General features: G+C 39.2%; 1 protein-coding gene across 1 annotated transcript; it reads left to right on the forward strand.

Moving 5' to 3' along the window:
• The first annotated feature begins 14,422 nt into the window (after positions 1-14,422).
• On the forward strand, positions 14,423-15,658 carry LOC110624179 (paramyosin-like). Its single transcript, XM_043960670.1, has one exon. It carries the CDS (start codon positions 14,423-14,425, stop codon positions 15,656-15,658), a length of 1,236 nt encoding a protein of 411 aa, XP_043816605.1.
• The last annotated feature ends 418 nt before the right edge of the window (positions 15,659-16,076 follow it).

Consider the following 16,076-nt stretch of genomic DNA (forward strand, 5'->3'; position numbering starts at 1 on the left):
ATGGAGATTAGCGTCTCTACTCAGTGGCACGACTTTTAGATTTAGGGCAAATAAGGGTACATTTCAAAACGACATAGTATAGGTGATTTCGGTTCGGTTTTGATCAGAAATCAAATCGAACCGAACTGATCAAACCGAACTGATTTTGGTCAGAAACTGATCAAACCAAATCGATTTTGGTCAGAAATTGAATCAAACCGAACCGGTCTGATTCGGTTCGATTCGATTCGATTTGATCGGTTTCGATTTTTAATAATTTTTTTTTATTTTTTACACTTTATTTTTAGTATTTTAAAATTTAATTAAAATATTTTAATCTTAATATGATTTAATTTCTCTATATTATTGAAAAAACATATTATTATCATTAATCGGTTCGGTTCGGTTTTTTCGATTTTTTCTGATCAAAACCGAATCGAAATAATAAAAAATTTTAAAATTAAAAATCGAACTGAACCGAAATGTATAAAAAACCGAACCAAAATTTTAAATCGATTCGGTACGGTCGATTCTTTCGGTTTGAACCGATTTCTACTCACCTCTAGGGATTAGAGTTAATTTTGTTAGGGATTAGGGATTAAGGATTAGGAATTAGGAATTAGGGATTAGGGATTAGGATTAGGGATTAGGATTAGGGATTAGGGTTAGGGATTAGAGATTAGAGTTAGTTTTGTTAGGAATTAGAGATTAATTAGGAATTAGGGTTAGAGATTAGGGATTAGGGATTAGAGTTAATTTTATTAGGGATTAGGGATTAATTAGGGATTAGAGATTAGGGATTAGGATTAGGGATTAGGTTAGAGTATCCTTAAATTATCAAAACGATGTCATTTTGTATACCGAATTGAAATTACTTAATTTAAAATTTTAAATAAAATAAAATTTAATTAAAAATTAAATTAAAATTTAAAAAATGAAATGGTTGCTGATTGGTCGCTATTTAGCGACTAAACTAATTAGTCGCTAAATATGGTCGCAAAATATTTCCGCCCAAAAAGTAGTCACAATTTCGTCGCAAATATGATCGCAAATATCTCGCGCCACTAATTCCCTCTAAATTTAGCGATGATTTAAGATTTGGTCGCTAAATAGCGACCAAATAACGACCAATTTTTGGTCGTTGAGCTTTTTGTTAAATAAAAATATTATTTCATTCATGTAGTAGCAGAATGGTCGCTGATTGGTTGCTATATAGCAACCAAAAATTTTGGTCACTAATTTTAGTCGCAATTTCACAGTTTTTTTGTAGTGATTGTGCACTTAATATAATTGAATATAACTATATTTCGAGATATGTATATGCTAAAAAAGTATGAGACAAACTTTAAGTGATATATGAAAGCACAAACCAAGTGGAAGAGTCTAAAAAAAAATATACTAGTTAGAGATTATGAGCTCTTTGATACAAAATATTGTGAAACCCTTGCTGAAAGGAGCACCAGATTTACTGATCTGGTTAACCTTTTGAAAGCCCCCAGTAAAAGGTTTGAAAATTTTTAATTGGTCAAGAAGATCTTTAGATTTCTTCTAAAGGCTTGAAAAGAAAAAACTACGGTAATTGATCAAACATAAATTAGCAACATTTTTATCATTTTTATTACTGTTTAAATATGTATTTTTCTAGTTTAATTTATATTTTTATGATTTTTTTAGATATTTAGTTTGCGCTCCCTCTGTTGGTCTTTGATACCCTATTTGTGAAAGTTTTAATCTGATAAGATACAGTGACTTTGATTTTGCTGAAAAAAAATAGATAGTAAAAGCACATTTAGAACTTCTCAATTTCTGGGACATGCCTTAATTTCTTAGTTTAGTAAGAAGCAAACTTCAGTAGCTCTATCTATCGCTTAAGTTGAGTATATTACTGTTGGAAATTGTGTTGCAAAAATTATTTAGATGAAGCGACAATTAGAGGACTATGGTGTTAAGATTAATCTTGTATGCATTAAATGTGATGATACTAATGCTATCAATCTGACAATGAATCCTATCTAGCATTCTAGAACAAAACATATAGAGATCAAACATCACTTCTTAAGATCATGTACATAATGATATGTAGAACTAGAATTTATACCTACAGAGAACAATTTATTGATATTTTTACAAAATCCTTAAATGAGGATGTCTTTTGTAGGATTAAAAACAGCTTGGCATGATTAATCTTGACTAATGTTAAATGATGCATATCCATTGATAATTTTGGTGATATTCTTGTTTGAATATGAAGTGTTATTATACTCTATTTGAGAATATCCCATACTAGTTTTAGAGATCTGTTTTTGAATAGCTATATTTTTAACAAGTCTTATTTTAAAACCACTTTGCCAAACTTTCATTTGTTTTCACACTATGTATGTCTTTAAATTGTACTTCCATGTTTTGTAATTGAAACAGTTTGTTTATATCTTAAGCACCTCAATCATTTTTAGCAATGTTGCATTTTAATTTTCATGAAATAGTGTGTTTTCTCTTTTTAATGAAATGAGTTTTGATTGGTTTGTTTTGATATATTGATACTCTTAAAGAGCGACAAAAATGTATTTTCTCGATATCAAGATTTTAGGCAGCAAAGGTTTACAAATAGAATATTCTTAAAGTTATTTTTCCTCAAAGTAAAAGATCTTAAAATATAGGTTACAAAGATTTAAGCGAATTAAAAATGGAGTTTTGTAGCCTAAGTTATGGTTTTTCAAAGATTCAATGAATAAATTTTCTGCTTCCTAAAGTGGACTTTAGGTGGTAGAAGTGAAGAGAAGTAGAGGCAAAAGTCTACAACTTTCGACTACTGAAAGTGGACTTTAATTTGCCGAATATGTTTTTAAAGTTCTTTGATTTCTTACCTCCCAAGGTTTCGGCACCCGGACTTAAATATTTGGTCACCAAACCTGAGTGTTTTTTAACATAATATAATAGCTATTTTAGTATACAAGCAACTCTATTTGCATTTAACGCATCCCCAACAATCATATTTATGTTAGAACTATAAATATAATATGTTTTTATATGAAAAAAGTTACAACAACCATTTAAATATACATTTATTGATATTCAAGATTTTCACACTCTTTCTCTCTTTAAGTCTTGAGTTATAGCATTAATTTCTTAACAGTTAATTTTGAGCTGTAATTAGTTTGCATTTTTAAATTGAGTAAAGGTTGTTGAGTGAATTTATTGTATTGAATGCAATATTGAGCAAAGGTTTGCTCTTGTAAGAAAAATGGATTGTAAAGACCAAATGTTTGCTCTAGAATTGTAAGGGTTTTAATCTTCACCCAAAGGAAATTTAATAGTGGAGTTGAACTTTGAAAGAGGGTATTGAGGAGAGGACGTGGGCTTGAGGACGTGTTCAGTTTATATTTCCTTCCATTTCAACTCTTTAAATTGCTTGTAGCCTTTAAATTTTTTATAAAACCAATCACCCCCTCCCCTCTTGGGTTGCTTTAAGGGATATAAGTGATACCAAAGCTAGTCTTAATTTCTAGGAAATTTAATCATCTTAAAGTAAAAAATTAATGGCAACCCTCAATGCTCAAGAAGGTTAATTGGTTGTTAGCCTTTTTTTATGGGAATGACTTTCTATATTAAAAAAATAAAATGTATTATTTCATTAAATTAGGAGTTGATTTGTGGGATATAAGAGAGAATGGTCATTTTTTCCAACAAAAATGGTAGAGGAAAAATAAAAGCAAAAGTCTAAGAGTGAATGGAGTGAACAAGAGAAGAAAAAATAATTAAAGCACTTGTTTAGACTTAAAAAAAATTAAAGACTTATCTCACTATTGATTAATAGTTTAACAGTTAAAATATACCTTTTATATAAATTATGGGACTAAAAAATTATTTACCTTTTGATATTGAATTAAAATTTATTTATAAAAAAGAATATTTTTAAGTCGATTTATACTCATCTTTTGCCATTTTTTTTTATACTATTCAAGAATATCCAAGTGAATCATGAGTTATCACTCTAAAATAGGATTACGTGATAAGAGTCTGACAAGTGGGTATGCAGTCCCACTAAGAAAAAGAAGACTCAGATATTGCGGCATTCAGTTCTTTATTAAGACTCGCCCGCATTTAAAGAAGTCAAACATTCACTTGAAATTACCGTTAATAGTCACAATTCAGCAGACTCTCATTACACTTATAATTATGAGATCATTGACGAGTTAAACTGATAAGATTTTTTATCAATACATTGTTATCGAATTATAAAAAAATACTATAATTAACTATATCCTTTCACAATATAAAAATCATGTGAAAGTCAACGATCACACAGATAAATGTACTATATTTGAATTTAAATAAATTTCTTACACTAATCCTATTATTTTAATTTATTAATTTAAATATCAAAATAACTGCCAATATATATAATCAATTATTTTCTATTTCTTTGAGGTTTAATCAACAGCATATCTATACTTTCCGTTGTATCATTTAATGAAAAAATAAAACAGCTATAAACGTGTCTAATGCAGCGGTCACTGAATATGACTAAAAGATGTGTCCAGTATTTTATTTTATTTTATTTTACTTTTTCAAATATAATAAAATATATTTTAATGGTTTTGTTAATATTTTATTTTCTTACTAAGCATATGATTTACTGTTTTCTTTTTCACTGAGGTTGCTGAGATTTTTTTTTTTCCATTTTGTTTATAATAAGATACATCTAAATTTTATTCTATTACATTTTAATTTTGCTATAATTAAAATAAAACTTTAATAGTTTATATTACATTAATTTACTTCAAATAATGTATGCAAATGAAAAATCACCAGGAGTCATTATCACGTTAAAAACTTAAAATGTGAAATATAAAGTTTACCACTTTATTTTTATAATAATTTATTAATAAAATAAAAATTTTAATTATTTAATATAAAAATTTTATAACTTATAAAATCACATATTTAATTAAAAATATAATAAAATAAAGACTTATTTTATATAAAAAATAAAAATTTTACGTAACCAAAACATTTAAATACCAAACTTCAATTTTTAAATTTAATATAATTGTAGTTAATTTTTTAGATAATTTATCTAATTAAACCTAAAAAGCTAAAATTTTATGTGTATAGCTTAAAATAATTTTTTATCAATTTTAAAATAGTATGCATATTATATCATATTATATGTTATTTATTTATCTTTTTTAAATATTAGTTAAATCTATATAAATAATTCTTTAATTTTTATTATTCTAATCCTTGATTTAAAATAAATTTCTAAATCTAAATAATTTTAATTTAGAGATTAGAACAACAAATGTCAAGTGTTTTTAGGATACATAATTAATTAAAATTAAATAACTGGATTTAATTAATATTTAAAAAATAAATAAAGAATAAAGAATATAACACATGCACTAATTTAAAAATGATAAAAAAAATATTTTATGAGTTGACTATATTTTATGTCTAATTAGATAAAATATTTTAAAAATTACCTATAATTATAATAAATTTATAATTTATAATTAAAAAATTTAGTTATAATTATGATTACACGTAAAATTTGGCTTTTTATATCTAACAAGTTTAATATAAAATGAAAATTGATGATCTGAGATCCAGAGAAATAGGGTTTTTACAATGGGCTCTGTAAAACTTAGAAAAAGTTTGAACCTAGAAGAGAGTATTTCTCCTTTTATAGGTTTCCTTTTGTCTGCTAGCGACGTGCCAATAGAACGAGTATCAGTAAACCACCTGTCCCTGCCACGCAGATATGGACGTACGAGGGAATCAAATCTCTGCCCCATGCGTAACGGCCTCTGATTCTCTCAGGGTGCGGGTAGGCGGGTCTGCAAGATGGATGGATGGATCCTCTTTCAGGTTCTGGGCTGGACTGGTGAGTAGGGACAAAGCAGGGCCTAAATGGGATCGACCCAAGGTGCAGGGAAGATGAGGCCGGCCTGGTGGAGAGAGCCAGATAAACCCGGTCGTGAGGCTCAGTGGACTGGACCCAGCTGGCGTGAATTGCTCGAGGATCTCTAAGCAATGGGCTATTTTCATGGGCCTGACCCTAGACGGAGATGAGGTGAACTCAGAGGTCATCAATTGCCCCTTTACCTTCTCGGCAGTTATTGCTCCGACTGTCGAGGGGGTAAACCCCTAGAATCATTATGACCGCGTCTGTTGGAATTCGGCTTGTCCTTTCATCTTATTGTCACTTGTAGCTTTAAATCTTCTCTATATTTTTTCTATATTTAGCTTTCCTCTGCCTTTTGTGCGCACTGTTACCCTCGCTTTCTTACTTTTATCTTCCCGGTACGTTTCCTTTCCTTTCTGGTGAATAGCCTTTAAGGATTCTGATGCTACCCGCCTAGAGTATAAAGTCGCTCTGTTTCACATTAAAAGCTCAACCTCTGATTATATATTACTAACCTTTCCTTCTTATCCTTGGGATCGTTAACAAAACAGCGAGATTTCTCTTCTCGATGGTTTGCTCTTCCCTTGCCCTAGCTCGGGCTTCCATACCGAGCTCTCGAGGTTCCGAATCTTCAAGACTGTACACCAGTGTCAAGTCAATCTCAACTGCTTCAATTGTTCGAACTGTTGGGTCCTCTCGGACTTTGAGATCGATCGCGAACGTCAGGTCAACAGGATCAAAGCTTGCCTTGTCTCCTGATGATGCCTTTCCGCATATGTTTTACAATATTGAAAGTTTAACTTGTTCCATTGCTCTTCAGAATGTTTCGCTAATTTTCTGGTGTTGCCTTCACTTGTTCCATTGCCCTTCAGAATACCTTTGTAATACCCGGCTAGACTCCGGTATCGGAATCCCTACCGTCCGGTGGGATCTCGGATGTCGGAGACCTCTAAAAGGGTAGAAACATGTTTTATAAAATGTTTTCATGTATTTTAATGTTTTAAGTATGAAAGAAAATGAGTTTTTACATGAAAAGTCTTTGGAGGAAAAACCCAGGTTCGGCCGCCGAAAGTCAAGTTCGGCCGCCGAACATGCATGCGTTTTGGAGGCACGTTAGGCCCCCGAAAGCATGAGTGAGGGAAGTCCAGGTTCGGCCGCCGAACATGGCATGCATGCGGAGGCACATTCGGCCCCCGAACGTGGTCTGGCCAGCCACTATAAAAGGGTCCCTTAGCCAAAAACGGGCGAGTTTTTCCCCATTTTCGGCCAAGGTGAGCTTTCCGCCGCCCCTCACCCATTTTTGATGTTCTTCCTCTAAATCTTTCAAGATTTTCACTTGTTTTCCCTTGGTTTTGAAGATCTAAGCTTTTGAAACGAGTTTTGGAGCTTTGGGAACTCAGGAGCTCATTTTCGTGGATCTCCAAGTTTAGGTCGTCTCCCTCTCGATCTTCAAGAGGTAAGAGCCGATCTTAAGCTCCTTATGTGTTTTAACCAAGTTTTATGCAAGATCTATGGGTAGAAATGCATGTTAGAATATATGTTGAGTTTATGGGTTTTAATGCTTTGATGAACAATGTAGCTTGTTATGTGTTGTTGAAAGTGTTGTAGTTGGGGTATATGCTAGTTTGAGACCCCTAGGTGTGATGTATGTGAAGTATGCATGTTGTAGAGCAAGTTTTTGCATGATTTGAGATTGAGAGGCGAAATGGGCATAAAAGAGCTGAGTTTCTGCCCTTCGGGAGAAGCTCAGGTTCGGCCGCCGAAGTGACCTTCGGCCGCTGAACCCCCTTTGTGGAGGCAGCATTCGGCTGCCGAAGATGCCCCCGAAAAGAGACTTTCGTCTCTGTCTGGGACTTTCGGCCGCCGAAGGTGCCGCCGAAAGTGCCTGACTTTCGGATCTGTCCAGGACTTTCGGCCGCCGAAGGTGCCGCCGAAAGTGCCCTGTTCAGCCTTTTCATGCATATTTTTATGTAATGTTTCAGGATGTTTTAGGGGGTTTTTAGGGAAGTTTATTAGAGTTATGTTTATATATGTTTGGTCCCTCATTGGAGTCCACCTGTGTAGGTTCGGACCCGAGAAATCAGGGACCCCAGCAGTGAGATAGCTGCTTCAGAGTCTGTTGAGCTTCAGCTAAGAGGTGAGTGGAATGAACCTTAAGTTTTTAAATAAATGAAATATAACTTTTTAGAGCATGTTCATGCATCATATATGCCATGATATATTTTAGGTTGTTTGCATTAGTATTCACGAATATGTTGCATTGCATAATATGATGTGGATGCGGATTGGCTATTGAATGATCCTCTAGTCCTCCTATGGTATGATATTGTAATACCCGGCTCGTTCAGGCATCGGAAATCCTACCGTCAGGTGGAATCTCGGATGTCGGATTCGTTTTGCGGGGCATTGCACGGGACACTAAAGGTTTTACAAGGTTTTAGCAAGGTTATGTTTTAAGTGTTTTTCGGTTTTGAAAGGCAAGGGAATGAGTTTTGAAGAGAAAAGACCAAGGAGGCAGAATGCAGGTTCGGCCGCCGAAGGTCATGTTCGGCCGCCGAAAGTGCGATAGGTTCGGCTTCCGAAACTTCACGTTAGGCCGCCGAACATTGCATGGTTTTGCATGCAGTTTCGGCAGCCGAAGGAAGGGCGGTTGGCCACCTATTTAAGCCCCGTTGACTGGCCATGGAGGGTGCTGGAAGCTCTCTTTGTGGTCAAGGTGGGGTTTAGGTTCTCCTTGGATGTTTTTATGATGTTGCCTCAAAGCTTTCAAGGTTTTTATGAGTTTTCACTTGGTTTTGAAGGTTTTGAGTAAAAAGAGGAAGTTGTGGAGCTTGAAGCTTGAGGAGCTTGGTTTCTCCATGTTTTGAAGCTAGGATCACACCAGCCAAGAGGTAAGTGTTGATCCTTATGTTTTAGAGTGTTTTCAGCAAGTTTTATGGAGGGAAAGGGAAGAGTTGCATGGTGAGGTGTACAAGGCGGTTTTTGAGGGTTTTTATGCATGAGTATGTTTCTGTGTTATGGGTGTTGTTTGTTGGGGTTTTTAGGTAGTTTTGGACCCCTTTGTGCATATATTTGAGTATATGCTTGTTATGTGTGTTGAGATGCATGTTGAGTGAGGTTTGGGGGAAGTTGTGCATGAGGTGAGCTAGGTTCTGCCTAACTGGAGAACCCAGCTTCGGCTGCCGAAAGAAGGTTCGGCCACCGAACGTGGTGAGGAGGTGGTTTCGGCTGCCTCAACCTGCCCCCGAAGGATTGGACTTTCGTCTCTGAAGGGGAGGTTCGGCCGCCGAAGGTGCCGCCGAAGGTTGAGACTTTCGTCTCTGGAGTGTGGTTTGGCCCCCGAACCTTACCCCCGAAGGCTTCGGCCGCCGAAAGAGGAGATTCGGCCGCCGAAAGTAAGCGAGTTTCGTCTCTGGAGAGGACATTCGGCCGCCGAACCTGCCGCCGAACGTGTCCTGTCCAGCCTTCTTTTGCATGCTTTGCATGATGGTTCTAGGATCTTTTAGGGGGTTTTTGGGAAGGTGTGTAGGGAGTTGTGTTAGAGTTATGTTAGCATTGGTTGACACCTCATTCGAGTCCGTTTGTGTAGGAGTGGACCCGACAGTTCAGGGAGGTTGTCAGGATTAGCAGTTGCAGAGTCAGTACAGTTTCTGCCAGAGGAGCAGAGGTGAGTAGAACTAAACATACTATTTTAGAATAAAATAACAGAATGTTTGAGCATAGTTCATGCATCATGGATGCCATGATATGTATTAGGGTGATTGCATTAGAATCACGAAGATGGTGCATTGCATTATCATTGTTTATGCGGATTGGACCAAGGCGACATCAATAGCCCGTCGAGGGAGTTTTGAGGTCATGTCTAATCCAAGATATGGACTAGTTGTGTTGTGATGCATTTCATGACCGAGTGTATTTAATGAACTGTTTTTCAGTGTTTCTACTCACTGGGCTTTATAGCTCATCCCATTCCCTTAACCCTAGTTTTGCAGGGCCAGAGTTCAGCAGAGTGAGCTATGGGAGAGCAGAGGTTAAGCATGGGTTGCCGTGTTTGGCTGTAATAGCATAGCTAGGTTTTGCTAGAGTAGTATGTGGCATGTATAGGTATCGAAGAAGCTTGATGTATATGTTTAGGCAAGATGATGTAAAGATTAAGGATGATATGGTATGTTATGTATTTTTGTATAGTATAGTTGTGGACATGATGTATGGATATACTGTGTATACAGGTTATGCATGGAAAGAGCTTGTGGTAAAGAGATAGAGTATAATGAGGAGTTGTGCTTTGCCCAGTGTGTGCTGAATCCCTTGTATATGCATGTATCCTGTTTTTAGTTTCTTGATGAGAAATGAGTCAAACCAGGCTTACTAAATGTTGTGTTTCGAAAACCCAGTGAATTATAACTGTGAGGGAAGACAGGGATTACTTCCTTTGACCCAAGACCAGTGCGGAGGAAAGACCAGGTTTGATTCCTGTGATCCATAGAGAGGCCAATAGAGAAGACCAGGTTTGATTCCTGTGACTCTATGGTAGCCAAGGTAACTTATGATATGCTGACCTTTACAGAGTGGGTTCTATGACACAGCGCATAGTGCATGGAGGTTACTTGGTAACGTGTCACTGGTGTATTACAGATAGCCCTAAGGGCTATTTCAGATTAGTATATCTGAGTGGTTTTTAAGTTAAGTCTGGTAGTCTTTCAGAAAAGTTTTCCAGTTGTTGGATCATGTATGGGATTGAGCAGGTACCCTGAGTTCAGTAGCAGGCTTGCTACGGGTCTAGGCGGCCTTAAGCCGATCTGGATCCTAGCGCCGAGCAGTTTGGAGCCGTTACAGAGAGGTACCGGTTTCCGGGCTGTTACAGATATGATGATGATACGGTATGGATTGCCAGTGAGGCCCATTCTACGCCCCTGGACTATGTTAAGAGAAAGACCAGTGAGGCCCATTCTACGCCCCTGGCATATTGGAATGATATGTTATGTTATGTATGTAAGAGGAAGACCAGTGAGGCCCATTCTACGCCCCTGGCACGATTGGACTATGTTGAGGACTATAGGTGACAATACCATCCTTATGTGATATGTTTGTGATGTGTTGCATTTCATGGAAGCATGAAATATTTTAATACATGTTTTCTCTATTCTGCTCACTGGGCTCTTTAGCTCACCCCTCTCCCCTAACCCCAGATGTGCAGGTACAGGGTAGACCAAGAGGTTAGACAGAGTTTGAAGCAATGTTATGTAATAGTTAGATGGTGGACATGACAATTGTATTATGATGTAATGTAAAAGTGTTTAAAGTTATGTTATGTAATTTGAATATTGAGGATAGAGTTGTGCTTGACCAATACAGATTGTTAATCCCACTTGTATGTACATGGTCCTTATGATATGAGATATGAGTTTATGTTTCAACCAAGCTTATGTATGATGAGTTACCCCATTGGAGCATTTGATGAGGGCTCCAGTGGAGGTTTATGATATGTTCATGTTTATGTACAGGTTGAGCTTGGTTGTTATATGAGAATGTTTACAGGTTTATGAGTTTTGTTGATCATGTATGGGATTTACAGGTTTACAGGATATATGTTAGGCTTGCTACGGGTCCCGGCGGCCTTACGCCGATCTGGATCCTAGCGCCGGTAGCGGTCCGGATTTTCGGGTCGTTACAACCTTGCCGGTTTTTTGTTGGCGCTTCGGGCAGGTGGACGGGTAATGATGCCGATCTCCCTGGGACTTTAACTCGAAGACTTATGTTTTTCATGAGATCGGCATATAATATCTGAGCTCGTTCGTATGTATCGTAAATCACTCCTCAAGACGGAGCTTAGCCGGCTTACAAAGTTGATTTTCCGAACTATAGGAATTCCTCTGAATCGAAAGCTAAGATAGTGGGGTAGGCGATAGTGATGTAAACGTAGATGATGATGTATCTGGGCATGTAAATCCTTTAAGGATAGCCTTTTATCCCGTAGTGTTGGTATTTGTGACATGCTGTAATGTGTTTTTCTTTTAATGAAATTTTTATTTTGCGTTCATACTCGAACTGTTCTTTCTTTATCATAACTGAAGTATTTAGATTGCTTGCTCCGTAATTTTTTCCAAGGGATCTGCTGTATTGCTTTCTCCTTCTTGCGCCTTTAATCGTTCAGAACTAGAGTTCATTCGGCCAACTGAGCTTTTGACTCACTTTTTTCCGAGCTGGACTAGTCGTACTCGTGGGCTCTGCTTTTAACCTTTGAGCCGAGCTTCTGACCTTCTTGGGTAATAAGCAGGGCTGGTCTTTATCATTGGGCGAGATGTCCAAGTGAAGCTTGGTCTTAAGGTTTGAGCGAGTTGGGTTTGTTCTATGCAGATGGCATGTGGGCTTTTGGGTGACAGGTTATTGCCATGGGCCTAGCCCTAGACCAGGTGAGGAAAATCCAGTGGCCGTCAATTGCTTTTGGGTGATGGGCTATTATCGTGGGCCCAACCCTTAATAGAGGTGGTGAAATCCAGCGGCCGTCGGTTATTGCCCCTTTACCTTCTCGTCAGTTATTGTATAACTGAGGAGGGGGTAAACTTCGAGAGTAATTAATGACCGCGCTGCTCCAAGACAAAATTGTTCAGAGTGATACTTCGTTTCATTATTGCCTTTCCTTTCGAATTCTCTTTGTCTCCTGAAGAAACTTGTTCTCGTCTGCTCTCTGTTTTCCTTCAACTTCTTCTGCCTTCTCGACCTTATTGCTTTTCAGGTACGCTCTTTTACTCTGCCATGGAGGATTCTAAACTTCCCGTTGTTGTTAATCTCGAGTCGCACATTACTCATTCTTCCATAACCAAGTATATTTCTCGGAGTTATTTAGATACTCCTCTTTACTATATTCGCGCTCCTCTCCGGAATGAAAGGATAGTTCTTCCAAAGCCTGCCCCTCCTGGTTTGGTAGATCCCCAGAGGGGTCTTCGCATAGTCTTCTTTCTTAAACAGAGGGATTTCGGTCTGACCTTCCTTTTTACCCCTTTCTTCATCGAGGTTTTCCAATATTTTGGGATAACCCCCCGGATGCTGTCCTCGAACTCCATTTTGTTTATGTCTTGTTTTGAATCCATTTGCCTGAGTTAGGGTTTTACACCCACAGCGTGTCTATTTGTCACTTTCTTCCGCCTTGTCAGGGTGACTCAGAAATTTTATTATTTTTCCCCTCGTGGTGGATTGTCTCTTTTCACGGGCTACAAGGATTCAATAAAAGAATGGGTAGAGAATTTCCTTGTGGCGGAGCCGAGAAAATATGTTGACGTGTCGTGGGGAGTGGGGCTAGATTGGGAGGATGTCCCCCCAGGCATCAACGACCTGCCCCAACTAAGCCTCACCGAGCAGGTGGGGTATCTTCGACTGACTTTTGTTGACAAGAAGTATGACGTCGAGAGATGTATGTTCGTGTCTAATCTTAGGGATATCCAGGACACGGGTATAATGCCTTGTTTAGCAACTTCGCTTTTCCTCGTAAGTGACATTAGAAAGTACGCTAACTCTTTCTGACTTTGTGTTTTTTGGCAGCTTCTAACGTGAAAATGGATGAGATCAAGCCCCCTAAGAACTTAGTTCTATCTCGGGAGAGTATGAACGCTGCTTTAGATGCCCTCCTGGCTGGGCGTCCCGTGCCTGAGGTCGCTGCAGAGGTGGCTCGGGTTGTCTCTGCTAAAAAGGTTAGCCAGCCTCTTGTTAGAGCTCCCTCTCGAGCTCCAAAGTCGAGCTCTCATGGTGCCAGACCTTCTCGGTCATCTCGTCATGGCAGGTTGGCCCCTGCCTTAAAACCCGTTCAGGAGGCTAAATCTGGTCAGGATTCTACAGAAGATGCGGAGGGAGCTCCCCTAACTGTTGTGAAGCAGGCAGGGGATATTGGACAGATGAGGACGGATCTTGCTCTTTCTGTTGAGGAGGCATCAGGGGGAAGGCTTGAATCCCCTATTGTTGAAGAGGAGGCTCCCGGGACAGGGCTGGAGATTGTTCTTGTTGACGATAGTGTCCCGGAGGTTCCTACCAGAGATGCCCCTGAGGGGGTGAGGTCCGACCTTGCCAAGGACGAGGATGTCATAGAGAAGGTAGGGGACAAACGTCCTGCCTCCCTCGAAGTGCCATCCCCAGCTCCAGCTCAAAAGAGGTCTAAAGCTTCTAAGGGATCAGCTCCAACTCTCCCTCCTATTGGGAAAGAGAAAGAAGTCCCTGTGACACCATTGCTGTCTGCTCCTGATAACGACATTCTGAACGCAAAGGATATCACTCATCAGTCCCCAGCTAGCGTGGTTGCTGAGATTGTCAAGGAACGGATGTTCGGTGGCGTCTTGGAGGCTTCAGATTCGCGCTTGCTTGCTCTCACTGGTCTTTTGGCCAGCTCTACTAGGGAGCAAGCAGCGTTCCGTTCCCGATCTCGCGGGGACCTCGGAGATACGATCAGGGAGATGCTCCTGATGGTAAACTAAGTTACCTCTTTTGCTTTTATTCTGGTTTTCTTTGTTTTAACAGTTTTTTCCTTTATTTTAGGTGATGGGCCTCTTCATGGAGGTGGATGCCCGTGATCATTCTCTCCGGGAATCTGTGGACTGTCGGATAGAGGAGGCTCGTCTAGAGGAGAATTTGTCTGCCACTAGTGATGCCAAGGGCAACCTTACCGCAGCGCGAGCTCATACTGAGTCCCTCCAAGCGAAGCTGCATTCTGCCTTGGAGGCCCTCAAAAGAGCCGACGAGAGGACGGCTGAAGCACAAGAGCATACTAAGTCCCTGGAGGCAGAGTTGTCTCATACTCGCAGGGTTCTCAAGGAGTCCGATGAGAGGGCGGCTGCAGCAGAGATTCGAAGTGAAGAAGTTTTGAAGCAGCTGTCCTCCCTGGTGGAGGCCCTTCGTGAAAGGGATGAGGCGATAAGCCAGAAGGAGGAGGTCCAGCGCCAGTATGAGGCCCTGAAGGCTAATTTTGAAGGGCTTCAAGTTCACCTAAATAAGGTGAATGTTCAAAAGGAGAGGGCCTTAGCTCGGGTGGAGGTCCTTGAGCAGGAGCTGAGCACGAGTTCTGCGCGTATCAGAGACCTAGTTTCATCGGCCGAGGAGTCTACGCTTCGTAATCAACAGCTTAGCCATGAAGTCAGGGCTGCAGAGCGTAAATGTTCAGCCCTACTCAAGGTGGTTAAACATGCCGAGGATAAGATCCAGCGGGAGTGCGAGAGGCGTCTGGAGGAGTATCAGGAGTCGGATGAGCTGAAAGGAAAGATTGAGCAGGCCTGTGAAGCTCACCTCCAAGACTATAAGGATTCTTCTGAATTGAAGGCGGTTATAGCTGAGGCCTGTGAGTTGCATCTAGACGAGTATAAAGCCTCTGAGGAGATGAAGACTGCTATTTGGCAAAAAGCCTTTCGTATGTTTAGATCTGGTTATAATAGGGGTTTAAGGGAAGCCAGACGTGCTCCTGATACTCCTCTGACAAAACTTCGAGCTAAAGAAGTGGATTCTGATGGTGAGGAGGTTCTGTATGGGGAAGATGATTTTCCCTTGCCTAGGGGGACCTCTCGTATTGCGGCTGGGTCTTCTGGGGAAGAGTCCGAGCAACAGGGGGACAATATGGAGGACTTTAGGACTGAAGGCGAAGACCCTGAGCCTGAGGAGGGAGACCCTGGCCCAGGGTTGGAGGGTGCCAGATCCCCTCCGGGTGTAAATGTAAATAAAGATACTATAGGTGATGACATTCTGAGAGATGTAAGTCCCTTGAGGACTGTTTTTCCTTCAAACCCATCAGATAAATAAGTTGTACCATCTTCTTCTTCTAATGAAAGTTTTAATTTCTTGTACTTGAACTATTGTTGCTTTTGTTTTATTCTTGAACTTATCTTTTCTTATCGTAACTGGAGCACTTAATCTCCATATCTCGTGATTTATATTTTACTAAGATATTTCACTAAGAAATTTTGTTCATGAGCCTTTTCCTATCTGAACTAGTCGAGCTGGATTATTTTTAGCCATGAGCTCGGTTTTCAGATCGCGTACCTTTTGATGGTGAATAGCAGGGCTGATTTTTTGCCTTTAGTTCTGTCTTGACGGGGATTGGAGCTGAGGTATCCTCTATTTCATGCCACTGGATTTCCCTCGGAATGCCCCTTTACTTCCTCAATATTTATTACATGAGTAGTGAGGGAGTGAATCTCTGTATTTTATTTGTGCTCGC

Source organism: Manihot esculenta, chromosome 10, assembly GCF_001659605.2.
Source record: "Manihot esculenta cultivar AM560-2 chromosome 10, M.esculenta_v8, whole genome shotgun sequence".
NCBI classification, from domain to species: domain Eukaryota; kingdom Viridiplantae; phylum Streptophyta; class Magnoliopsida; order Malpighiales; family Euphorbiaceae; genus Manihot; species Manihot esculenta.